Raw genomic sequence first — 26,857 nt, 5'->3', positions numbered from 1 at the left:
TTCTAATCTTTTATTTATTTCATTCCTTATATTTTATTTCTTTTTTTCTTTCCTTTTATTTATTTATTTTCTTTCTTTCTTTCTTACATTTTATTTATTTTCTTTCTCTCCTTGTAATTAATTTCTTTCTTTCTTACCTTTTATTTATTTTCTTTCTTTCCTTTGTATTTATTTATTTTCTTTCTTTCTTTATTTCTTTCTTTCAGGAGAATCTAGCAAGGCTGCAGAGGGCTTTTGCCAGGAAGTGGGAGTTCATCTTCATGCAGGCTGAGGCACAGGTCAAGTAAGTGCTGTTGTCAGGACAACTACATAAACACTTGCACACACTCTTACCTGCCCTCTTCTCTGTTGGAAACACATCTGTCCTTTAGAATCAACCCACACACATTCACACAAAGACATATATGCAAAGACACACTCTGATTATGATGTAACATAATAATATTAGTGAGCCCATTGTTAAATGTAACACATTAGCATATGTGTTTGATTTGGAGTGGCCATCATTGATTGAAGCTGTCTCTCGCTCTTCAAACACCAGCTGAAGAGCCTCATCTGATGGCAAAGGGCTGCAAACACAAGTCACCTACTCTCTGATTTGTGATCATCGTTCTGTCTCTATCAAAATCGCAGAAACAGAGAGCGACAAAGGGGAGGGAGAGCGAGAGAGGAAAGATAGGGCTCAAAGAGTCTCAGGGCTCAAAAACGGGATCAGCGAGAGATCGAGAGAGTGATGCAACAAATGTCAGTTACATAAGAGTGAAGTGGCAGGAATGGAAATTAATTAGCTCTGCTCGCAGACAGGTTGCAACTTTGATGAGCACAAAGCTTTGCTCTTTGTCTGGTTTAATGTGTGTGTGAATTGGGAATGTTTCATTGATTTATTCAATATTAATATCTTGCGCTTTGTGTTTCCCTTTGATTTTGTAGGATTGACAGGAAAAAAGACAAGACAGAGAGAAAGATTCTGGACAGTCAGGAGAGAGCCTTCTGGGATGTTCATCGACCTGCGGTGTGTGTTTGTTTGTGTGTGTGGGCGGGGAGGGGGTTTACAAGGACTTTTTTAGGTTACAAACCGGTAATTACAAGGGTATTATTTAGAGATACACCGATCGACCGCCTAGGGACCGGAATTTTCAGATTTTCCGCATGCTCGGCTGGACTGGTGACCGGCCGGTCAGCCTCACGTCTTTCCGATTCCAAGCCGGTCCGTTTTGTTGCCAGCGGCGCAGGCAATAACGTCACAGCCGCACATAAACATGTCATTGGCGTGGAAGATCATCACTGTGAAGAATACATAAAGTTTGAAATGTGTAATAATTGTAAGGCCAAAGTAAACCGTGGGGTAACCACCACAATAACTTTCCGAACAACAAACCTAATTAGACATTTATAACACCATCACCCAGCTGAAAATGGCCATTTTAAAAAAGAAGCTAAAAAGGGAAAGCGGCTAAAGCTAGGCAGAGCTCAGAGCCAGCCACAAGTTAGCAGCCTCTCCTATCAGTCCTTGGTATGAGCAGCGAAAAGACCAAAGCAATTACGAGGAAAATTATGGAATTCATGGCCCTGGATGACCAGCTGTTCTCCATAGTTGAGGACAGAGGGTTCAGAAATCTGATAAATTTCCTCGATACAGAGTATGAGGTACTTTCCGACGTCGCGTTGCCCGAGTTGTTTAATCTCGTGTCATGTCACACATGCAGCCTGTTATCTGTCAACATTTGGGTACACAAATCCGGGAGAGGGGAAGGTGGTGTGCTGGATGGCAGAGGCAGGCTAAATACTATAGAAATTGTGCCGTTGTGATTTAATGTGCTTTGTAACGTAATTTTTCCCACCGTGTCCGATATTAAAATCAGTGGAAAACACATTGCAAAAGGCGTGGGCATTGTCGATATGGGTTTGGGATATGAAATTAAATTCTTCCACAACTGATATTTGGACATCTACCGTAAGTTGAGCGTATTGGACACTTCAGTTTTTCAGATCTTTGGAATTGTTTTGTTAGACAAGTAATAAAGAGAAAAGGTCCATTTATAAAAATAGTGGAAAATGACATCTGTTATATAAAGCAACTCATTTACAGTTAATTGTTATTTCTACCTCTTTCTAGTCACAGAGCACTTTATTTTGAGAGTTGTTTAAGTGAGAGAAGATCCTGTAACTTAGTGCAGTTTGGGTGAAATTGTAATGTTTAATAATTTATTTTATTATGAAAATAAAATTTTGCATTGAAGAAAGGTAGATTTTGTTTGTATATGTGGTCAATAATAGTTCTTAGAAAGAAAATCGGAATCGGAAAAAAGCGGTATCGGCAGGTCACACTTGCAAAAAATCGGAAATCGGAATCGGCCAAGAAAATTGCAATCGGTGTGTCTCTAGTATTATGCTATAAATGTGGTTTATGAGGACATTGCTAGTGTCCACATAATTCAAATCGCTTGAAAATAAAAAAAATAAAAAAAGTTTTTTGTGAGGGTTGGATTTAGGTTTAGGGTTAGGGTATAGAATCTATAGTTCAAACAGTATAAAAATCATTATGTCTATGAAGAGTCCTCATAAGGATACCCGCACCAACGTGTGTGTGTGTGTGTGTGTGTGTGTGTGTGTGTGTGTGTGTGTGTGTGTGTGGATCTAGTATGGGATGGGCTGCTGTATTTGTGTCTTGTATGGAGATGTTTCAATTTAATAAGATAAAGTGTTAAATGTCTTTTTCTGCACTGGTTTTTCACATATGTGTCAATTTATTTCACCAAGTAACACTATTAGGCCTCATTTTAGAGTGTTAATGTGATCCACAGCCAGGGTGTGTCAACACCACGGAGATGGACATCAGGAAGTGTCGCCGCCTGAAGAATCCTCAAAGAGTGAAAAAGGTGCTGATGCTGTATTAACGTGCATGTTTATGCATAAGACTGAGTGTCCCGGATTGTATTTGAGACCCATCTCTCTCTCTCTCTGGCTGATAGTCAGTGTATGGTGTAATGGATGACACACAGACACAGAGTCCTTTGCACACACCCTCACAACAGAGCAACAAGGACACCAAAGAGGGTGTAGAGAAAGAGGTGTGTGTGTGCAAGAAAGAATCTTGACCGTCTCAGAGTCGCTATTCATATTTAGCTTGGATTACTCACATGCCCATGTTGAAATGCAGTGAGTGACGGTACTCTCTCTCTTTCAGATTCTGTTCTTGAACAGTCAGTTGGATCGACACTGTATGAAAATGTCCAAAGTTGCTGAGACGTAAGTATTCTTTCTCGATTTTTTAAGTTTTCGAGAGCATGGGAATAACATGAGTTAGTAAAACAATAGTTTCCCTTGGCGTAAGCTCCGTCCTACAATTCAGCCTCAGGCTCTAACCATCAGATCCTGCCAGAAGGCAAAATGGCAGGGGAGAGGAGCTTACCCCTAACAGTAGGACGGGACCTAAACTGGTGGTTTTAGAGTGGCGTGGGTGAAAGCAACGTTGCACAAGGAGCGATGAGAGACAGATGGATCATGACGTAGTGCTCAAAACGAGTCCTCTGATAGAATCATCGCATATGCTTTCACTTCTTGATCTGTCAATAAAACAAAAAATGTAAGGATCACAGGGCACTTATATTAGGAAAAAAAAATAAATCTATATATGTATTGTCTTGTTTTCCAATAAAAATATCTATAAAGATCTTTAAAACAAGATACATTTACTTGAAAAGCAAAAAGCATGCAATATTAATGCTTCTTTAGAGAATACACTAAAAGAGGCCATGACATGAGGAATTAAATTTTCCTTGATCTTTTCACATAAAAAAGTTCATATTACTTTAAAATCATACTATAAGTTTCAGAACTCAAAATGTCCTCCTTTGAAACCAAGCTTCCAAAGCAACTCATTCTCTACTTCCTCCACATTGTGATGTCACAGTGTGGTAGACCTTTGCATCTGACTGATTCCATAACTTCACATCAAGGACTACTTTACCTTATCACTTCTGTAGCCTCACCCGGTTGCGGTGAGTAGTGAGATGACAGAGAGTGAGCAGATCAGTCAAGAGCAGAGAGCCAATCATTAAATTGAGCATTTACTGTCAAGTCTTAAAGGAGAAGCAGCACCAAAACCAAGTTTTTCTGACAGAGGGTCAGAATGAGTGTGAAAAATGATCATGTTTTACAATTAATTTATTTAAAAAATATATATTTTGGGGTTTTTATTCTGACTGCTGTCTCAGAAAAAGGACAGCGATAGATGCGGCCGTATTGTAAGAGTTTGTTTATTCAAAAAAATGTAATAAAATATTTAAACTGTGTTTTTGAAAATGTTTATTACAATCCAGGAGTTTTCTGACAATGTGTAAATGTGACTTAAAAAGAACAATGTCCTAAATGAGAGCAAATATTATTCAGTGAATTTAAGCACAGTGAAACTAGAAAGAAATATGGTACAATGTTAAACATGCTTTAACACACAGTATTTTACTTATTTTTAACCAGGCTTTAAGGACATGTATTGCAGTTCCAGCAATACCACTCATATATTCACATATACACGTATTACACTTATTCACTAAACTGGAAAACACTGGGCTATGAATCATTTAAATTAAGTATGATTAATATAAAATGTACATACCCAGTCCTTAGATGTGCACAAAATGTGGTCAAACTCCACATATGTAATCCATATGCATTCTTCAAAAATTATCCACAACAAACACTACATTTTAACATACAACTCTTCTGAACACATATTTAATGCAATTTATCAGAATTTTGTGTAACTTGATATTTACCCAAGAATTCTCAACTGATGAACAAAACTGGGAGCTCTCTTGCGCAATACATGTTCTCACGATTCTAACCAGCACACATGCACAGCAAAAGAGAGCACCAGAAAGCAGGTGTTGCAAAACTCCGGTTCTTAAAGGGGCCACGTCCAATTTATGACAAGAGAAAACTTAATGAAATTTCTCCACTTGGCTACACAAATATAAGTGAACGACAAAGAACATCATGTCAAGTAGTTTTTATTGTCATTTCAACCATATATACCTACCGTCATTTCCGGACTGTTGAGCGCACCTGAATATAAGCCGCACCCACTGAATTTTAAAAAAATTATTATTTTGAACATAAATAAGCCGCACGTGTCTATAAGCCGCAGGTGCCTACCGGTACATTGAAACAAATTAAATTTACACAGGCTTTAACAAAACACGGCTTGTAACAAAAATAAATAGGCTTTAACGAAACACGGCTTGTAACAAAAAATTTAAAATTAGCAGTAAACAGTAGCCTACCAAGAAAGCTTTAGTTGTCTTTTTGCACTGAGTCAATTCCTAACACTGCTGTTTCCAACGTCTTATCATCGACTCATTAAGACCAAGCTCCCGTGCAGCAGCTCTATTTCCTTTTCCAACAGCCAGATCAATCGCCTTCAACTTGAAAGCTGCATCATATGCATTTCTCTGTGTCTTTGCCATGATGAGGGTGACAAAATGACTACTGTAATCAGAATGATGGGAAGTTTGAGCACACTCGATTTAATCTAAACAGTAAACAAAAAAGTTGTTTGACCTTAACCCGTTCGGCAATTTCATTGGTCTATTTGATAGCTTCATTCCGCCTAAAAACTGATCACATCACAGAATGTTTTTTTTTTTTAAATAAAATTTGAAAGCGGGAAAAATCCATATATTAGCCGCATCATTGTTTAAGCCGCGAGGTTCAAAGCGTGGGAAAAAAGTTGCGGCTTATAGTCCGGAAATTATGGTATATAAGTGCACGTGCAAACATGTGCAAAAAGTACAGGACAGTACAAGAAATTTCTAACAATGACCAGGACAATAGGCACAGTGAGAGACCAGTACACAGTAGTGCAAAAAGATGACAGTTTCTAAAAATTTAAACATAACATACTATGAGATAGTGTTCTATGCACATAGCAGTTATTGAGGTAGCAGACAGTTATAAAGTGACAGTAATTAAAGTGCAACTCAGGACACGTGTGTGTCAAACCAGTCTCTGAGTACTGAGGAGTCTGATGGCTTGGGGGAATAAGCTGTTACACAGTCTGGCCGTGAGGGCCTGAATGCTTCGGTACCTCTTGCCAGACGGCAGGAGAGTAAAGAGTTTGTGTGAGGGGTGTGTGGGGTCGTCCACAATGCTGGTCGCTTTGCGGATGCAGTGTTTTTTGTAAATGTCTTTGATTGAGGGAAGAGAGACCCCGATGATATCCTCACTATCCTCTGCAGAGCTTTGCGGTCCGAAACGGTGGCAGTGATGCAGCTGCTCAGGATGCTCTCAATAGTCCCTCTGTTAACTTATAACATAATTATATATTTAAACATTTAACTATACATCATTAAAATAATTTAAAAAAATGCATGGCATAACCCCTTTAAGTATAGTTCCCTATTGGCTGTGTGTGGCTGTGTGTGGCTGTGTATGGCTGTGTATGGCTGTGTGTGGCTGTGTGTGGCTGTGTGTGTGTGTGTGTGTGTGTGTGTGTGTGTGTGTGTGTGTGTGTGTGTGTGCTGTGTGTCTGTGTCTGTGTGTCTGTGTCTGTGTCTGTGTCTGTGTCTGTGTCTGTGTCTGTGTGTGTGTGTGTGTGTGTGTGTGTGTGTGTGTGTGTGTGTGTGTGTGTGTGTGTGTGTGTGTGAATATCTAACCAGCATGAAAACAAATCAAACATTTTGTGAGGTAAAACAAGAAACAACAATTTACCTTTGGGGTAGAAAAAATAGACTGATAGCTTTTTTGCTTCTCAAGTATACTTAATGTGTTGTAAGGACGTTTGGATGTTAAGGATGTACTGTTTTAGCAAATTATTTTTTGCAGTGTATTTGCATAATGAGTACATAAGTGCTTTCAACTCAATCTCAATCAATACAATTATATATGTTACATAAAGCTCTGCAGGGAACTGAGGTCAGTTGATATCTACTGTAATCTAACATTTTAGTGCATAGCTCCAAGACTCTGTCGTACTCAGTTCTCACACATTTATCACTTCACAACACATCACTGTGAGGGTTTAAATGCCAGGAAGTGACATCTTTTTTTATGAAAAAAAAAATGCAATAAAAGTGATTATGAAATTACTGTAATGCATGGTTGCCCATGGCCTATTTTTTAAATAATGGCAGCTAATTTTAAAATCATAACTATCTGTTTTATAATAAGCATTATTGTTATTTGTATCCACCTGCCTGTTTTACATTTGTATGAAATAAAAAATATAATTTTAACTTTAAGCTTTATTATCTTGCAGATTAATGACCTACACAGAGCAGTATCTTGACTACGACCCCTTTGTGTCAATACCAGAGCCATCGAATCCCTGGATCGGTGATGATATCACTCTCTGGGAGCTAGAGGCCAGGTATGAAAACCTAGCTTTTTAGATTCCTGTCTTCTGCCTCTCCACCAGTCCTCTTGGCAGTGTTTTTTTCCCCGCTAAGCTTAAGAGAGAGTCTTCATAACTGCTACTGAAGTCCTCACGTTAAATGGATTGTGTACGAGTCCCATTTTTATGTTATAATTTATTTAAACTTGGGTAACATGGTACTTTAAAGATGCTCTAAAAAGGAATTAAGGAATACTTGCATCACCCCACACATCTTCTTAGTGGTAAATTGAATCCCAGTGGTCACATTTGTGAACAAATAATGGGTATTAAAAGAGTTGAAGATGTTTTTTACACACAGTTGTGAACTATAAATATAAGAGCAGACACCTTGATTTCACGTGAAGATTTGTACATAGGTGATGCAGATAGTCACATGACCAGAACCATTTAATTCCAGTTTGTCTCTGCCTCAAAGCTCCTTGAAAGGAAGCTAGTAAAACTGGTCGTAATACAGATACAACTACCATACTTGGTACATATCATATTTAAAGGGTCTCTTATTAATTTATGATTAAGATTGATCTGTTTCATGTAAATCATATTCACAGGACAGGTAAAGATGCCAATGGTCAGAGGTGTAGTTTATTTCTATGCAAGTGCTATCCAAGGAGTAAAATACTTGAGCTCACTTAGCTGGGAAAAATCTGTTAACAATGTTCTGCAATATAATTCTTGCCACTAAATTAAGCATAAATTAGGTTCTCCTGATGTGTAAGCTTGATGATTAATTTGCCTTAATGGTTTTATCTAATTTATTACCTTTTGTAGGAAGTAGAATTTTAAAATCATTAGCATTTTTTGCTGTCAGTTACTAAATAATTTTGTTGTCAATTACTTAAATAGTTTTGTTGAAGTTACACAAGGGTACAGTATATTATTAGACTCGATTAAGTGTTCTCATGATTCATCTTGTTTAACTAATTTGACAGATAGTGGTAGGCGACATCTGTGTTGTCAAAGCAGTAGCTGCTGACAGAAGATATCGCACAGAATAATGCAAGTTAAATAAATAAAATATTCTCTCTCTCGCTCTCTCTCTCTCTCTCTCTCTCTCTCTCTCTCTCTCTCTCTCTTTCCCTCCATCTGTCTCAGTAAGGAGCCTAGTCAACAGCGAGTAAAGAAGTGGGGTTTCTCATTGGATGAGGCTTTAAAGGACCCAGTGGGGCGTGAGCAGTTCCTTAAATTCTTGGAGTCTGAATTCAGCTCAGAGAACCTCCTGTGAGACCAAGAGCCTTCCTCGTCCTCTATCTTCTCATTATTTCCATGGTCTTCTGTCCTCATTTAATTTCCACCATCATTATTATTATTATTATTATTGTTATCATGAATTAAAAACACTTTTATTAAATTAATAAAAAAAAAATATTATTAACAAAAACTATAACAAAAACTGAAATAATGTTTTTTTTTAAATTATAAAAAAAACTGAAACTAAATGAAAATGCATTTTCATGATTTCAAAACAAACTAAAATAGATTAAATATGACCATAGATATTGTTTGTTTACATTTTGATACAAAGTATATTATTCATTTTTAAACCTTTACAACTTGCCTTCATTAACCATGAAAATGCCTCTAGATGACACTACAGCCCAGCAAAATTTTACACCAGCAAATATTTTTTTAATTATATCAATTAATTAACACATTTACTTTGGCAGCCCTAAAATATTAAACTAAGGCCACATCCACATTAATCTGTTTTTTTTTTTTTTTAAACTCTCATTTGATATTCCTAACATAATTGTTACATATGTGTTACACACATACAGAATTTTGAGAGCATATTTTATCATCCAAAATAATTTTTATTTATAGTAGCTTTTTTTGTCATCACAAGCTGCATTTGATGCAACAAATAGAAGTTATAATGAATAAAATTCATTATTAATTCATGCAAATTATATTTGTAGTGTACATTCATTTATCTTAAAAAAATAAAGTGGATGGAGTTTAGAGTTTTATGAGTTTGAGAGCATTTTCAACATCCAAAGTTATTTTATTTAGCATAATTTTGATCTGTTTTTGGCTAATTATAGTTATTAAGATATATTTTTGTTATTAATATATAGCCTAATTAAAGAAAACGGGTAAAATAAAGTGGTTGGAGCCACTGCATGATACGGGATGCCCAATAACTGAACATCACCACATCTGGTGTTTACAGTGTAAATAGCTTTGTTATAATTAGAGCCATCTATTTTTGTTTTTTTGAGCTGCTGTTGTGTTGAAGGCATTGATGCGAATATTATTCAGCCCAACAGCCTCTGGCATTAGCAGTTCATGTTTTGAGGCCAGTAAGCTTTTGGGTGTTGGTGAAATAGGGGCATAAGTGAATAATTGGGTGGGCCTGAATGCCCGATGGGTGGCACCGGCCCAACCAGGCTCATCCGCGGCTACGCCAGTGCCGTATACGCAGTGAAATCAATGCATTTTCAAACGAAAACGTATAAGTGTGGATGTAGCCTGTTCAACTGAAACTTGAAAACAGTTCAAAACAAAAGCTAAATTAATACTAACAGTCCCAGAGTGGACATTAATGAGAACTAAACTGAAGGGACAAATTAAAGTCTAAATTAAAAAACGTAATGCTATATATAAACCTGATCTCCACCTCCACTGATGTGACATTTTCCCCTTCTTACTCATCCCTCTCTCTTAACCTCCCACTTGGATGTTAATGACTAGAACAAAATGTAGCAGAACAGGACAAGGTCAGACCTCACGCTCATAGCTCAACTCTAATATCACTGATAAGAAAGAGAGTGTGAGTGTGTGATGGTGATAATACACAGATGGTACAGTACATGACCATTATCACCTCCTAAGCCTGAGCGCTGGTGCATTGTAATAAGTTAATTCAAATCTCGGGCATCATGGGGCAAATGAGGCAGCAGTGGGCCCCAGGAGATGCCTAACCAGGACAGCGAGGCCCCGAAGGGAGCTGCAGAGATAATGCAGGTCACTGGAGCCGTAAAGTAGCTGGGTGAGAGATAAAATGTTTTTTGTCTCCATGCATCTCTCATCCCTCTCTCTATCCCATATCTCCTCATAGCCCCCAGCTAAGAATTTAATAGTCTATGGGGGCTGTCCTATGTTTTCCAGTCTTTGAGGAGAGTGAAAGTGATGTGTTCTCTTGACTGCCTGACTCTCACTTGTGCCCATTAGGGCCAAAACCACTTCAACGATGGTGGCTGGGAAGAGATCTATATACAGAGCAAGTGTGATATGAGAAGATGGAGCTATGGAGCTAATTTTTTTCTCTATCTCTATTATATTCCTTTGAGTGTGCTAAGTGTTCTCCTAAAGGTGACTCCCATAATTATCTTAGTGCATGTTATTCAAGAGTTTGCAAATGCCATATTCAACAGTGTATTCAACATTCAAGCATGGAAGTGCTGAAAAAATATTTGCAAGTTAAACTATGGGCACTGTGTCAAAATGTTACTCATTTAAAATGCAAAGTAACTGACCAAAACATTTGAGAAACATATGTTATATCCATGACTGGCCCTACAGCAGCCGATTTTGGGTGCCCTAAGCAGATTTTCAAAATGGGACCCCCTTAGCTACAAGTACACCTAGCCAAACACACCCAACATCAATAACTAAGCAAGTTTAAGTAAGCAAGTATCTTTATCCAAAACCAAAAGCTTCAAAATGCAGCCTCAGCTTCTGTTCTTGGCTGACAGAAGTGGAACCCGCTGTTATAGCCCATTTGCCTCAAGGTTTGATGTGTTGTGCATTCTGAGATGCTATTCTGCTCACTACAATTGTACAGATGGGTTATCTGAGTTAACGTATCCTTTCTGTCAGCTCGAACCAGTCAGGCCATTCTCCGTTGACCTCTCTAATCAACGAGGCATTTTCATCCACAGAACTGCTGCTCACTGGAATGTTTTTCAGTAAACTTCTGAGTAAACTTACAGATTGTTGTGCATGAAAATCCCAGGAGATCAGCAGATACATAAATACAAAAAAAAAGCCCATCTGGCACCAAAAATAATTTTTCTCCATTCTGATGGTTGATATTAAAACAATTATCTGAAGCTCCAGAACCATATCTGATGATTTAATACATTACACTGCTGCCACATGATTGGCTGATTAGATTATCGCATGAATAAGTGGGTGTACAAGTGTTCCTAATAAGGTGGTTACTGGGTGCAGTTGTTTATAGACTGATCATCAACTTTCTTCTCACTCGAGTCAAGTTCTTCTTTAAAAGTGGTTCTTAAGTAATTGAATTGTATTGCTTTAGGTCACAGACTCTTTGTTGTGATGACTAAAGAGACGTGTCTTCACAAGGACAAATGATTGTAGCGTAGGCCAATACAATTTTATATTGAAAATTAATGATAGTAATGAAGATGGCCAAAAAAAATAAATAGAAAGTAAAATATGTAAAATAAATTGTTTAAAGGTCTAAATGAAACTAAGTAAATGTATGTGTTTTTTCCTTAAAAATGTAATTTTGTAAAAGTATTTAGTTTCAACAGGTCTTTAAGTAAGGTGCAAAAAAAAAAGATTCTGTACAACAGGACACAGTACCGTCATGGTTACTGTTGTAACCTTTGTTCCCTGAAGGAGGGAACGAGACATTGTGTCGAATGTAGTGGCACAAGGGGTCTTTCTTGAGAGCCTCTCATACCTCTGAACTTGAGAAAAGGCCAATGAGAAATTGGCAGACAGAATTTGCATGTCCCGCCCTCGGACATATGGGTATAAAGGGAAGCGGACGTGCGTCTGTCAGTCAGGTTTTGCACTGAGGAGCCGAGAATAAGGTACAGCCGTTTATAGTGGTAGGTTTAGTGTCGTGGCAAGGGGGACACAACGTCTCGTTCCCTCCATCAGGGAACGGAGGTTACAACAGTAACCATGACGTTCCCCTTCTATCACTCACTCGACATTGTGTCGAATGTAGTGACACAAGGGGTCCCATTTTAAAGCGCCATGCACTAGACCGTGTTATGTGAACTGCTGACACAGGTGCAACCAAGCTACTTCATGCTAGAAGCAACTGTATCGGCCACACATAACCTGCCCCAACGCACCCAGAAAAGGTGTCATATACAAGGTTAGGTTCCCAGCACCCCTAAGGGGGAACAGGCAACATGACTATCATGGGAGCAAGCCGGTTAGCTGGGGCTATCTTAATGCTATGAAATGCGTCAGGGAAGGTGATCTTTCCTGTTCCTATTCTTTCAGGTGGAAAAGACCACATCCTGCCCAGACTGGGGAGAGGTGACATGTGGCCAATACGTCACATGGGTTGTCAAGCCACACGTGGGAGTGGCGTGGTGGTAGGTCCTACATGATGAGGGAGGAGCTCTACAAACACAGCGACCGGGGGCATAGGGACTGCCCAAGGGAGAAGCGTGTCCACCGTCAGGTGGTAGGTCACTCAGATCTTACACGTCCCGTCCAGGGGCCAGACGCGGAGGTTCCAGAGTTCTGGGCGCGGATGGCAGAGGGTGCCCCGTCTCTGGCAAAGAAGTCGGGACGGAGTGGTCCTGATACCAGCTCCGGAGTGAACATCTGACTGCCCGAGTCTTCCGTCTCAGGAGCACTTAATTGCTTTCCGGGTCTTAGAGGGGGTCCAGGAGACGGGGGGGGAGTACGGCGCCTGCGGGATGTTCGATGCTGGGGCTGAGAGCTGGGTCCAAGTTGAGACGGAGCTGCCTGTTGTTTGGACACAGGGGGACGCTCTCGGCGGGCAGACGTGGTGCGGGCTGCGCTGGGGCGGCGCCACAGCATGACGTGTGAGAGCCTCCGTCTGCCTCTTTACCGGTGGAAAAGGCTGGGCGAAGTCATCAACGGTGTCGCCAGAGAGGCCAAGCTGGGAGACGGGGGCGTTGAGAAAGTGGACCTTGTCAACATCGCACATGTCGACCATGTTCAGCCAAAGGTGGCATTCCTGGACCACGAGGGTGGCCATCGCCCACCCGAGTGCCTGCGTTGTGACCTTCGTGGCTCTGAGAGCGAGGTCGGTGGCAGAGCGCAGTTCCTGCAGCACATCGGGGTCGGGACTACCCAGGTGCTGTTCTTTAAGTGCCTTGGCTTGGTGGACCTGCAGTATAGCCATGTCATGCATGGCGGAGGCGGCCTGTCCAGTGTCGCAGTAGGCTTTCGAAGGTCAGCGATGACGTCATCCTACATGCCTTGGAGGAGAGTACTGGGCGATCGGAGCAGAGATGGATTGCAACTGCTCTGTCCACCTGGGGGACCTCAATGTAGCCGTGGGCTGCCCCACTGTCAAGGGTAGTGAGAGCGGATGAGTGAGTAGGTCAGTTCCGGGCAGTGAAAGGTACCCTCCATGACCTAGTCAGGTTGTCATGCACTTCTGGGAAAAAAGTTACCTGGGTGGGGGTGGGGGTGGGGGTGGCGGCGTGGCTGGGAGCGGTGCCCTAACACAAGGTACCAATGAAGCCATGAAGGCTGTGGGGAGGACGGAGAGTTCCAGTCCAAGCCCACACTCATGGTGGCCTGGGCAAGCATGTTTGCCATCTGCTTCGGCCAAAGACTGTGCGGGCTGACCCGAAGGCAGCAGCCCAGTCGAGACCTCTGCATCAGACGTCTGAACGCTCATCATGACGTCATCATCCAACTCCGGGGGCTCAAGGGCCGCACTCACCTGTGCGAGGCAAGCGAGATTTCCAGAAGGGCGGGTGGTTTGTGGGGATTTACCTGGCAAAACCGAGCCAGATGCCATCCCCAAATAACCTCCATCGCCAGCCGAGTCATCCTCAATCCCATGGGAAGAAGTAGTGATGTGGGGGGCGGCTGAAGTGGCATTCACTTTAAGAAATGAAAGCTGCAACCGCAACTCTGCCGTGGTCAGAGTACATGAACCATCCACAAACGCTGCCTCAGTGTGATCGCTACCCAGGCACACGAGGCAGCTCCTATGACTGTCAGTCGTGGTGAGATATTGACCGTATCCAGGAACTACACAGAGGTGGAAGGACATCTTTAAAAAGACGCATCCTGAAAAGGACATTCAAGACCTGCTGTGTATTGCTCTTTTTTGAGTGAAAACAAACTCTTTTAGAGGAGAAAATACTCTTTTAGAAGTAAACAATCTTTTAGACAGAAGCGCTGTAGAAGCACCCAGGGGCGTGGACTGCACAGCGTGCAGAGAAGGAGAAAGCCACTGTTAACACCCCGTAGATCCAACAGCAGTGCTCTGCCAACAGAGGTGAGTGGAACAGTAGTGAACTTCAGCTTGTTGCTGCACAACCGCTGGGCTCTGAAGAAAAAAATCTGACTGAAAGACGCACGTCCGCTTCCCTTTATATCCGTATGTCCGGGGGTGAAACATGCAAATTCTGTCTGCCAATTTCTAATTGGACTTTTTTCAAGTTCAGAGGTATGCGAGGCTCTCAAGAAAGACCCCTTGTATCACTACATTCAACACAACGTTGAGTGAGTGACAGAAGGTGAACTAGACATTTTGTAAATTCTAGGTGAAATAAGATCTTTGACTATGATCTATCAGATGGTTTTGGATATCCTCAGATTCAGAGAAAACAGATTGAGATTATTTTATAATCCACATTCAGATGGACTATCAAAACAACTTTGAAGCCATTTTTCTAAATTTCAGAGTTGGCACAGTTACTGTGTTTTGGCTTTGTAGGGCAGTATTGTAAAGTACAAATACTCAAGTAATTTACACCCCTGGTAATAAGAATCATTAGTCCAGTTTGTCAGTATGTTTCTTGCATGATTATCAGCTTCTGATATTCAGTTTAATTTTGGTTCTTATTAAAGGTGTGGTGACTCTATAGTTTTTCTTTATAGTAAACGCTATTGCATTTTACAAAATAACTATATGTTGTTCAGAATTGTTTGATTTGTAACTTTGTCCCTGACCAACTCTCTGGACAGCTGACATTGTTATTTTTCTCTCTTTAGGTTCTGGTTGGCCGTGCAAGATCTGAAGTCCCGCCCCCTGCTGGAAGTGGCAATTTGTGCTCAGGAGATCTGGCAGGAGTTTCTTGCTGAGGGAGCTCCCAGTGCCATCAATCTCGACTCCCACAGCTATGAGCGCACCAGTCAGAATCTAAAAGACCCTGGCCGCTATAGCTTTGAAGATGCCCAGGTGGGTAACCTGTCACAGGAAATTGTGCTCAACCATTGATGGCTTTTGTTCTTTTTATGAATTGAACCCTTTTTATGAAAGGGTTTCCACACCCTTGCAGTTTTGGGGGAAATTATCCAATTACATGAACAAAGTCTTCTATAATCATGTTTAAACAGTGTCAAACTATTTGTATTTTATTTTTAATTATTTTTTGTACTAAGGTGGGAATAAAGTAAAAAAAAATATTTTTTTATTTTTGAAATGATGAAAGAGGAACATGACACTTTTTGGCCATTCAGTGAGGGATTGATGTACAAAAATGCTGACAGATCATCTGTTCCTTGTCCTCATGAGTCTTTTTAAAAGAGTTTGCATTTTGTCTGTCTGCTTTACTTATACACATTTACATAGTTAAAGACTTGACAGACATGCTTAGAATCAGGACCAGGGCCCTGTAGCAGTTATATTATATATATATATATATATATATATATATACATACACACACTGGCAGCCAAAAGTTTGGAATAATATACAGATTTTGCTCTTATGGAAAGAAATTGGTACTTTTCTTAACCACAGTGGTGTTCAACTGATCACAGTATATAGTCAGGACATTAATAATGTGAAAAAGTACTATTACAATAAAAAAAAAAAATTCTGAACTTCTTAAATTACGTCAAAGAGTTCTCAAAAAAAAAAAAGCCTCTATGTGCAGCAATGACAGCTTTGCAGATCTTTGGCATTCTAGCTGTCAGTTTGTCCAGATACTTGGGTGACATTTCTTCCTTTAGCACTTGCCATAGATGTGGCTGTCTTGTCGGGCAATTCTCATGCACCTTTAAGTCTAGCTGATTCCACAAAAGCTCAATGGGGTTAAGATCCATAACACTCTTTTCCAATTATCTGTTGTCCAATGCCCACTCTAACATTTTCTTTTTGTTTTTCTGTTTTAAAAGTGTCCTTTTCTTTGCAATTCTTCCCATAAGGCCTGCACCCCTGAGTCTTCTCTTTACTGTTGTACATGAAACTGGTGTTGAGCAGGTAGAATTCAATGAAGCTGTCAGCGGAGGACATGTGAGGTGTCTATTTCTCAAACTGGAGACTCTGATGCACTTATCCTCTTGTTTAATTGTACATCTTGCCTTCCACATCTTTTTCTGTCCTTATTAGAGCCAGTTGTCCTTTGTCTTTGAAGACTGTAGTGTACACCTTTGTATGAAATCTTCAGTTTTTTGGCAATTTCAAGCATTGCATTACCTTCATTCCTCAAAACAATGATTGACTTACAAGTTTCTAGAGAAAGCTGTTTCCTTTTTTTGTCATTTGTGGCCTAATATTGACCTTAAGGCTTGCCAGTCTATTTCATACTGTGGCAACTCAAAAACAAACACACAGAAAATGAATCAAATAGCTTTCAACTGTGTTTGATATAATGCAAGTGATTTTCTAGTACCAAATTTAGCATGATTATTCAAGGATAAGCTGTTGGAGTTATATGGCTGCTGGAAATGCGGCTTTGTCTAGATTTGATAAAAAATAACTTTTTTCAAAATGTGAAGGTGCCGATTTTACATAAGTAATGTCCTGACTATACTTTGTGATCAGTTGAATGCCACTTTGGTGAATTAAATGACCATTTTCCTTCCGAAACAGTAAAATCTGTATATTATTCCAAATTTTGGCTGCCAGTGTGTATATATATATATATATATATATATATATATATATATATATATATATATATATATATATATATATACACACACAGTATGGCTAAATATTTTCTGATTTGTGCTACCTAATATTGAAAAATGTGTTTTATGCCAGAAACAACTGTCATCAACTACAGTGAACTGTTTTCAAAAAATTCTTTAAAAATAGAATAATTGAAGAATGTGTTACAGAATCCTTAACATTATGATGACTTTCTTTTCACATTGTTGCTGTGAATGACAGCTGCTACTCTGACAAAGTTTATACCAAATGTCTCTTGCTAGGAGTCTGTCTTGTGTATGCTTAATTTGAAATGTGTAAGAAACAAAAACATGCACATCATGGCTTTAAGTTAAACTACCCACTGCTGCTTGAGCTTTAGATATGCATTATTAGGTCTAGATTGTCTATTTCCCTTGAGAGAGGTTCACCTACACATTTATTCCTGACTGCAAATGTGATGCAATGATTAGGAGGGGAATAGAACTAGAATGGTGAGGGCAGAAAGTGTTTTTTTAGCAGGTTGTTGGCTCTTTTTTCATTACTTTGCAGTGAGATACTTTCCTTTTGCCTTCAGCCTTATCCTGAGCTGCAGACTCAATGTCAGCCTTCAATGTTTTTCTTGTGTAGGACCACATCTACAAGCTGATGAAGAGTGACAGCTACCCTCGTTTCCTGCGCTCCAGTGCTTACCAGGACCTCCTGTTGGCTAAAAAGAAGGTTAGTGAGGGGGTTACAGAAGGGCTTCCTGAGTCTGTGTCCTACATTATTTATGTTTTCTGCTGATAAACGCAAATAAAATCTGCATAATTTAACAGTTTTCCTTCATTTTATTTTCTCACGCATAATTAAGGTACTCTGAAAGGGCAACTTATGAAAAAACAATATTGTAGCTGTTGGTTCATGAAATGTCAACTTTGGCACATTGAGGTTTTCTTTTGTTTTTGTAATGTCGTCAGTGCTCAATGTGGGCTGTACGCACCGGCACGCCTTTTAGCACTGATGGTTGTAAAGCCCTGAAGGATGAGTTGAAAAAAAAGGTTCTGCTGGGAGCTTATTCTTAATCAGTTCTTGACAGTATTTAAATTCTCAATTTATTTTTGACTGTAAAAAAGCAGTGATTTCCTCTTCTTTATCCTCAACCAGTGGGCAACTTTATTTTCAAATGAGTGTTGAATTGCACTCTTTTTAACATACTAAGCTAACAATTCGGCTAATCTTGAATTCTGTGCTCGCCACCAAATACTTATTCAACCAATTTAATTTTAAGGACTACATGAGAGCACCATTTAATCTTTACAGTTTGATTGTGCCTTGGCTTCATTGCTCTTATACTAGATTAACATTAATTGTCTGCTAAATGTTTTTGTGTTAGACCTCATGCATGTTTCCCTACTAACACACATGTTGTGCACTGTATCTTCCCCTGTTCTCTTCCAATAACTGCGGCTTCACAGCCTGAGACTGACCAAGGCCGACGCACCTCCCTGGAGAAATTCACTCGCAGTGTGGTGAGTGGCCCCTATTGTCTAAAAATCCACCTTCACTCTCCATTTTTTTATAACTTTCTTTCAAAATAAAGGGTTGTGGTTATGGGAAGGCAGTCAGATATGACCAGAAGAAAATGGGATATTACTGAGAACCATGGAAAAGGTTTTTTTTCATTGATTAAATTGTTGTATTTATCCTGCCTAATTTCACTGGACAGCAACTGATTGGATTTACTTTAAGTGAGCATCAGTTGTCTACACTTTTTAAGTGTCTTCTAAGGGAAAGAGGACATATTTTGTGTGACATACTTCAGTATATTCTATTTAAAACAGTTTTTTAAACAAAAATGTGCTAATTCTTTTATAATTATTATAGCATGCAGCTTTAATGACCTAATGTTCATTGAGAGACAAAATTGAAAATGTGTTATTTATTATTGTATATTTGTAATCCATCCAACATCACTGAACTAGTTAAAGGATTAGTTCACCCCAAAATTAAAATTCTCTCATAATTTACTCACCCTCATGCCATCCCAGATGTGCATGACTTTCTTTGTTTTTAGAACACAAATAAATTTTTTCAGAAGAATATCTCAGCTCTGTTGGTCCATAAAATGTAAGTGAATGTGTGCCAAATTTTTGAAGCTCCAAAAAGCACATACTGTATAGCCATCATAAAAGTTTGACTCCAGTGGATTCATTAATGTCTTCTGAAACAAAACTTATTTAAAACTTATATTTAAAAAGTTTTTACTAAAAAATGTTCGCTTCCGGCCAGCTTGAGGTTTGTACTTTGATAATATTCATGCGTAGTTTGCATGGATTATTTTTATGATTACTGTATGTACTTTTTGGAGTTTCAATGCATTTTATTGGCCTACAGAGCTGAGATATTCTTCTAAAAATCTTAATTTCTGTTCTGCTGAAGAAAGACAGTCATACACACCTTGGATGGCATGAGGTTGAGTAATTGATGAGAGAATTTTCTGGTTGAACTATCCCCTTTAAGTGATTAAAATGATGTTAAACTTAAAATAAATTGTGATTAGTTATAGGACCTAAGATTTACACTTTCTTTTATACATTCATATTAATTGTAATCTAAAATAAAGTCAATTTTTTTATGAACACATGATCAAATGGATTTTATGGAGTCAATCAAATGTTAATGTTGAACTAAAACTGGATCCAATTGAATGTATAAATTATATTCTAAAACTACTCCTTAATTGAAAACATTAATATTGTCTATGTCTCAGGGCAAGTCTCTGACAAGTAAACGACTGACGGGCCTCATGCAGTCCTCCTGACGAGTCCCATGTTTTGAGAAGTCCAGTTCCATCCAGAGAAACTGCGGTTTGTTGGGGTGGAAGCATTGTGGCTATGATGGGCCATGTGTATGGACCAGCCTCTCTCCAAAACCCACCCAAACATCGCACAGCTACAGAGTGTAGATGGCAGCATGCAATAAGTCCAATTGAATCTCCAAACACCAACAGTGTTGTCTGTGTTTATTAAATCAGTGACTACAATGACTGAATACATGGATGTCAGATTTCCCTGTACCATCCAGAGCAACATAAGTTTATTTGATACTTATACCCAGACTGCGGCGAGTATGGAACTGATCGCTCACCACTGGATTTCCATTTAAAATTACATCAATTCAGCCCTTTCATTCTCAGTTTGGAAAACATAATGTGTGATGAGAAGGGATGCAGTAGGCAATGTCAAGAACATGTCAACGACAAGCGTTGGAAGAAGAGGGGATACGTCTTAAACCTTCAGAGTTTTCAAAGGAGAAAATGAAAAAGGGCTTGCACTGTCTGTGTTCCCTCGATTGAGGTTTGGACAGAACATTTAATACTCTCTCGTCACATATGTATTTAAATGGTGGTTAAATATGGAGTATGAATGTGGAAGTGAGGGGTCCCGCACAGCTCAGTGTTATTTGAATACTTTAATGACTTCCTGCCATTTTGGAGACTATACTCTGTTGATGGAAAATAATTTAATCTGTGTTTACAGGCCATGTTATACTCTACTATTAGCATATGATGTAAGACTTCTATCGGAGATGTGAGCAACAGCTTTTAGACTCAGTTTTATTGAAGGATTAAAGAAGTAGTCACATATTTTATACCAGGATGATTCATATAGACAGCACAGAAAATTCCTGCACCAGTGAGAAATATGGGATGGCAGAGATTTACATTTAATGCATTTGGCAACCACTTAAATCCAAAGCGACTTTCTGTGCATTCAAGCTGATCGGGATGCATGTTACTTGGGATTCAAACTCACAACCTTATCTAAGCTAATGCTATGGTCAGTGTGTTTCAGCTTTACAGCAAATGTTTGACCAAACAATCATCAAACGAATATTCTCATTATGTATGTTTCAAACAAATGCATATAGTAGGTCCTTGTTTGTCTTGCTGGCCTGCTTCAATGAATGGTATTGTAAATCCATCTTAGAATTTAAGCACCTAGTTGCTTAGAGTCAGTGTAGTGATCACTGTGTTTATGATGATGTTGGATGATCATGACGATGATGGCCCTTTGCTCTGAGCACAAAGATAAGGTGAACACAGCTCTTCACTCATCACAATTGAGTGGACAACACCAGTTCACAAAATTCTAATCAATGTGAAAGATTTTCTCATAGCTGGACATTCTGAAGAAAGCACATATTTACCAAACAACAACTCTCTCCATCACCTCTGGACATTCTCCATTGCAACCCCAGTGGAGGTTTTTTGCTGACATTATTTCTTGAAGCACCATCACTGCTAGTGATACTTAAGACTTTAACAAGCTGCTGTAACTTTGAACACATGGATTGTCTCTGCTATCGTTAGCCCACGAATTTCTGCTGACAGTATGGCAGAACAGAAAAGTGCGTGGTTGCTATGGCGCATCCCCTCTTCATATATTCAGGTAGAAATGGTTTGTTGACTCGTAACAGCGTGTTAGGTTGAAATGGAATGTGTAGACTCTGCAGCTATTCTGTATATAGAAGATGCTGTGTAGAATATTGAAATGTGATTATAACTTAGCGGTGCAAGTGCCATATTCAGCACAAAACTATGCATGGAAGAGTTTTACTACTTTTAGTTTTTTCAATGACAAAGATGATGATCAGTAGGTCAACATAATGGAAAGGAGGACCTGAAGTCCTGAGTCATTCAATAAACATTCAGTTTGGAGAGCTTTGGAAAAGCTTGAATTTTTCTCTGCATAGCTATTCAAAGTCTTTTATGTGTTCTGTGTAATTAAAGCAAACATTTATTGCTTTAATAAAATGAAAGCAACAGCTCAATTATAACCCTAAGCAGTTTGGCTGGTTAGCTGGTCATCAAGGCTGGTTTTAGATGGGGTTTGTGCACTGGTCAGGAGACCTAGGAGACCAGCTTAAACTAGCTATGACCAGCCAACTAGCTTATATGATAATTTTAGCTTTCTTTTCAGCAGGGAAAAGATGCCCTTGTTCAATAAATGTTTAAAGGTATTATTAATAGTAATAAAACACAATTCATGCACAATTTTCCTGCCAAATATAGTTCACTTTCCTAACTGTTTGAGTTACCAGTTGTCAAGCAACATGCACAGTATCAACCAGCGGTTACGTGCATTGAACACCGCACATCTAGAAATCAGAAATGTGTAAGTAGCTAGCCATCAATTCATAATTTCACACACAGGTTTGAGTTCAATAAAGCCGCCATTTAGGCAGTTTATAAAAAAATTACCAATATCAGAGTTAAATGAATAGTTCACCCAAAAATGATAATTCTCTAATCATTTACTCACCCTCATGTTATCCAAGATGTGTATGACTTACTTTCTTCTGCTGAATCAAAACAAGGATTTTTAGTAGAATATCTCAGCTCTAGGTCCTTACAATGCAAGTAAATGGGTATCAAAATGTTGAAGTTCCAAACGCATATTAAGGCAGCATAAAAATCCACACGACTCCAGTAGTTTAATCCATGTATTCAGAAGCGATATGATAAGTGTGGCTGAGACCAGATCAATATTTAAATTATTTTTTACTATCAATCTTCTCTTCCACTTTCACAATTCTCACATTCTTCATGCATAATGCAGGGAGCAGAATTTATATTAAAAAAATGACTTTTTAATGACGTTTTTATCTGTTTTACTTTTATGCTGCCTTTTATGTGCTTTTTTTTTAAGCTTCCAAATTTGTGTACACATTTACTTGCATTGTAAGGACCTAGAGCTGTTATATTCTTATAAAAACGTTGTTTTCAGTAGAAGAAAAAGTCATACACATCTGGGGTGTCATGGAGGTGAATATATGATTTCATTTTTGGGTGAAATGTCCTTTTAAAGGGCATTATAGAGGAAGGTGGTGTCCTACAGTGGCTCATCTCATTTACTGTGTAAGTAAGGCCCTCTAGTGTTAAGCATAAGAGGTACTACCAATTCATTGTTTAAATGGTTAATTTAGCACTGTCTTGATTTTGCATTTTTTTTTTTATTACATTTTGGATAACATAGGGAAAAAAGAAAAAGGAATAAGAAATTAAACAAAACAAGAACAATTACAAAATGATTCATCTGACTGCAAAGGATTCTTTAAGTGCTCAATAAGTAATGTCATAAGAGAAATGCCATTGTAACAAGCCATGGCAGATACATTTGGGTGACAGTTCATTTTACACTTAAATCCTTATTATAAACTGTATTTATACTTTATGACTAGACGTCTATCAGTCTTGTAAGATTCTTGTTGCTGCTCCCAAGGAAGATTTAGATGAATACAAACACTGTATCATTGCTGTCAGAGAAAAACATTGATCTCTTTTTTTCTTTTCTTTTCCTTAACAAAAATCACCCTACTGTATTCTAAAGGCTTACCGAAGAGCAAAGAATGAACTCTAAACAACAAAAGTCACTAATAATATTTTAGTAGTTGATGTATCATTTACTCACTTGTTGCATTGGTAAAGAAATGATATGGCAAAAAAAAAAAATAATAATAATATATATAGAAAATGTACACGTCCCTTGAAATAGGTAAAATGCATAGCTAAAATATTCAACAGATAGGAGAATCTGGAGTGTCTTGATGAATTGGCTCTGAAAATAGAGCCTCTAATGTTTTATACAGATGAAGGAGGTGGGAATGGCATGAGAGAATATCCAGATGGAAATAGATATGCTAATATATCAAGAGCAAAGATATACTAAATGGAGTGAACAGATGTTTTACTCAGAGAGGTATGAAGTGCTTTTTTTCCCCCTACAAACAGAGGGAGGTAACAAAAGAAGGTTCGAGGACCAACAAAACTGGAATGTTCCTGGAGCATAACCAAATCATTCAAACACAGAGTAACATAAATTGACCAGCCTGATGCATTCAAAATGTAACCAAAAGGGAAAAGGTGTTGTCTAAAGCACAAGGAAAAGCATAATACATGAATATGATGCCTAACATGTCATTCTGCAATCACACAATTGTCTGCTAAAAATATATACAGTATAAAAGAACAAATAAGAACCATTTAACACAAATTATTTTCCAGTCCTGACAAAGTTAAATCTCTGTGTTGCTTAAATACATGGAGGAACATTGCCAAAACTATTACGTAGTAGTTTTGTTTTTCCATTTAAAGATTGCTTTTACAATTATTCTTGGATTCTAACGTCTACCTGAATGATGGAAAACTTGGCATCTATTCAAAATAATCCTCTTTATATTAAACAGTCTCTTGGTGCAAGCCAAAACAGAAGTCTTTGCATTAAATACGTACCACAGACACATTAAAAACTATTCTAAGTGAAAAACAAAGTAAATACAAAAGGTTTGTACCACTGGTGTGTGTCTATGTTATAGTATGAAAGGGTTTTGGGAGTTAGTCGGTGCGATTTTGAAAATAATCGTGGCTTACTTTTATTAAAGCTGTACAGTAGAAACTGAGCCAATAAACTGTCACCGTAATATTGCTTTTTATTTTGAATTTGCCATTTCATGGCTTTGTCCATTGTACAGTAAAATAAATAATAGCTTAGAATCATAGCTTTAGCGCTTCTGTTTGTATAGGTTGTTGATTATCACTTCATTCAATCGGGATAATGTAGTGGCTGTATTTTTCATCTAAACTTCTACATGGTTGGACTATCTGAACTTCGAGCAATCAATCCTGCCTTTGGATTCATAGCGAGCAGGATATTTGCGAGGTAGACTACCACCAATTGCGTAGACTTGGTTGAAATTGTTTGTCACGGAGGTAGAGGAAGGCTATTCCACATCACACTACTAACAGGAGAAGAACTACAGATGAAAACAGAGATTAACTTCCATCCGGAGTCTGCTGTGCATGTGTACGTGCATCTATGTGGAACTTCTTCACAATGTTTATGGCTCTCCGATGCTAGATGTCTTTTTCTTCACAAGATTAAGACACAGATGACAACTCCAACTTCCTGTAGATGAAACACAGAGATACTAGCATTAATCCACTGAAGTGGACTCATTACATGAGTATGTGTACTGTGTATTTGTCTGAGTGCATGGCTATTTGTGTATCTGTCTTTCCATTCTGTGTTATTAGTGTTTTGTAAATTTAGAAACTATTTAGTCTATTGATATTATTAAAGCATATACACTTGAGGTTGTGACATAGTAGTAGCATTACTGTGTAATTACTGTAAAGCACAGCCTATTTGCTTTAATAAAATGGTGGCAACAGTAATATAATAAAAGCTACCAATGTTCAAGTAGCTAATATATTTATTAAGAATAATAATTATACGAATACAGAATACAACTCACTAACTCTAGACTGTTTGCTGTTGCCAAGCAACAATTATACAGAATTCAACTGACATGATCACAGGTGTGTGTGTATTCATAATGGCTTCGAATGGGACTCTTCCAATCTTCTTCTTAGTGTGTGGATTGCGTGCCAAGTCACTGGATCGCTTCTTCTTCAGCAACTCTTCTACTATAGAGCCGTAGCTATCGGTTACCCCAAGAAATGGCTTGATGAGCACATGTTTCCTTACTGTGCTGATGTATTTTCAATTGAAATAGGAAGATGTAGTTTGGACATACGAAAGGACTATTTTCTTTAATAAAAAAAAATACAAATAAATGCCAATTGCCTTAAATTTTTACATCACAGCTCAGAACCATGATATAGGTAGGTGGTTTTAGGGGGAGGGACATTCTCATTCTTGAGAGGATTTGATTTGACAAAAATCTGTGTAGAGCAAGATAAGTCATCAATATTTTTGGCCTGTTTTAGCAGAATTGAAAGATGTATGTATATTTTCTATGTGTTAATACTGGTAAAAGTTAGTTTTGTCAACCTTTAAGAGTACACTAGCAAATAAATGGCCTCAAAGCTGACAGGGACTTTTTATTCCACAATTTTGATTTCAGACCTAATCGCACTGAATTCGGCAACAGTATGTCAAATGTTCTGCTGCTGAAATCAGCCTGTGCTTACTGAAATTGGAATCACTGCCCCCTAGTGGCAAAAGCTGAAAATGTTATTGAACAACTGGAGAAGGATATAGCTGCAGGTATTGCAGGAAGCTTCAAACTGCCTTTAAAGATTTAGAGAGCCCCTTTCCCTAACCTTAACCATAAGTGGAAGTGACAACCCCTTTTGGAGTATCCACGCCCCCTCTGGAGTAATCTTTTGGAGATTCCAACCCCATTTGGAGGTCTCTGGCCTGCAGCTAAACCTTCTTGAACAAATTCTTTTTCTGGGTGAAATGTCCACAAAGTGGCGCCAAAATCGGACTGTATTTTTAGTTGTAAATGATGTAATACAGTCAACTGGAATGCATATTTATTTAAAGGGGTCATGACATGAGAAACCAAATTTGCCTTGATCTTTTGGTATATAAGAGGTCTTTGTATCATTAAAACGTCCTGCAAGTTTAATATTTTAAGACGTCCTCCCCATTCTAAACGAATCATTTATTTAATCAAGCTCAAAATACAGCTCGTTCTGGATTCATGGTTAGAAGTGACGTGTCGGTTAGAAGTGACGTAACAGCGTTTGCATATGACCGCCTCCAGCACAAGATAACTACGCTTTAAGCGCCAAGACAACTACGCTCATTTCAGTATCGCCGTGCGCCTCACAAGTGTTCAGTCGATGGACAGCGAGCTCTGAC

General features: G+C 38.6%; 2 protein-coding genes across 6 annotated transcripts in view; one reads left to right on the top strand and one right to left on the bottom strand.

The window, feature by feature from the left end:
* The window catches only part of LOC127623715 (regulator of G-protein signaling 6-like), a 106,425-nt gene extending 83,447 nt beyond the window's left edge, over window positions 1-22,978 (top strand). For 2 of the 4 annotated variants that reach the window (XM_052098177.1, XM_052098179.1), the window contains 11 exons: window positions 207-283; window positions 931-1,012; window positions 2,805-2,879; window positions 2,973-3,071; window positions 3,188-3,249; window positions 7,259-7,369; window positions 8,489-8,614; window positions 15,317-15,503; window positions 17,832-17,921; window positions 18,659-18,712; window positions 19,954-22,975. In XM_052098177.1, coding sequence (XP_051954137.1) covers window positions 207-283; window positions 931-1,012; window positions 2,805-2,879; window positions 2,973-3,071; window positions 3,188-3,249; window positions 7,259-7,369; window positions 8,489-8,614; window positions 15,317-15,503; window positions 17,832-17,921; window positions 18,659-18,712; window positions 19,954-20,004 — 1,014 coding nt within the window. In that variant the 3' untranslated portion in view covers window positions 20,005-22,975. Of the gene's footprint in view, window positions 1-206; window positions 284-930; window positions 1,013-2,804; window positions 2,880-2,972; window positions 3,072-3,187; window positions 3,250-7,258; window positions 7,370-8,488; window positions 8,615-15,316; window positions 15,504-17,831; window positions 17,922-18,160; window positions 18,713-19,953 lie in introns of all 4 variants that reach the window. The other 2 variants (XR_007968084.1, XM_052098178.1) reach the window with 2 other exon arrangements.
* Window positions 22,979-23,000: 22 nt separating this feature from the next.
* LOC127623717 (zinc finger protein DPF3-like) overlaps window positions 23,001-26,857 on the bottom strand; it is a 44,885-nt gene continuing 41,028 nt past the window's right edge. Inside the window, exon 11 of one of the 2 annotated variants that reach the window (XM_052098182.1) lies at window positions 23,001-25,150. In XM_052098182.1, coding sequence (XP_051954142.1) covers window positions 25,083-25,150 — 68 coding nt within the window. In that variant the 3' untranslated portion in view covers window positions 23,001-25,082. The remainder of the gene's footprint in view (window positions 25,151-26,857) is intronic. The other variant, XM_052098181.1, reaches the window with a different exon arrangement.

This window comes from Xyrauchen texanus, chromosome 30, assembly GCF_025860055.1.
Source record: "Xyrauchen texanus isolate HMW12.3.18 chromosome 30, RBS_HiC_50CHRs, whole genome shotgun sequence".
Classification (NCBI taxonomy): domain Eukaryota; kingdom Metazoa; phylum Chordata; class Actinopteri; order Cypriniformes; family Catostomidae; genus Xyrauchen; species Xyrauchen texanus.
The sequence above is the reverse complement of the archived record's forward strand: the minus strand, read 5'-3'. Positions and strand labels throughout refer to the sequence as shown.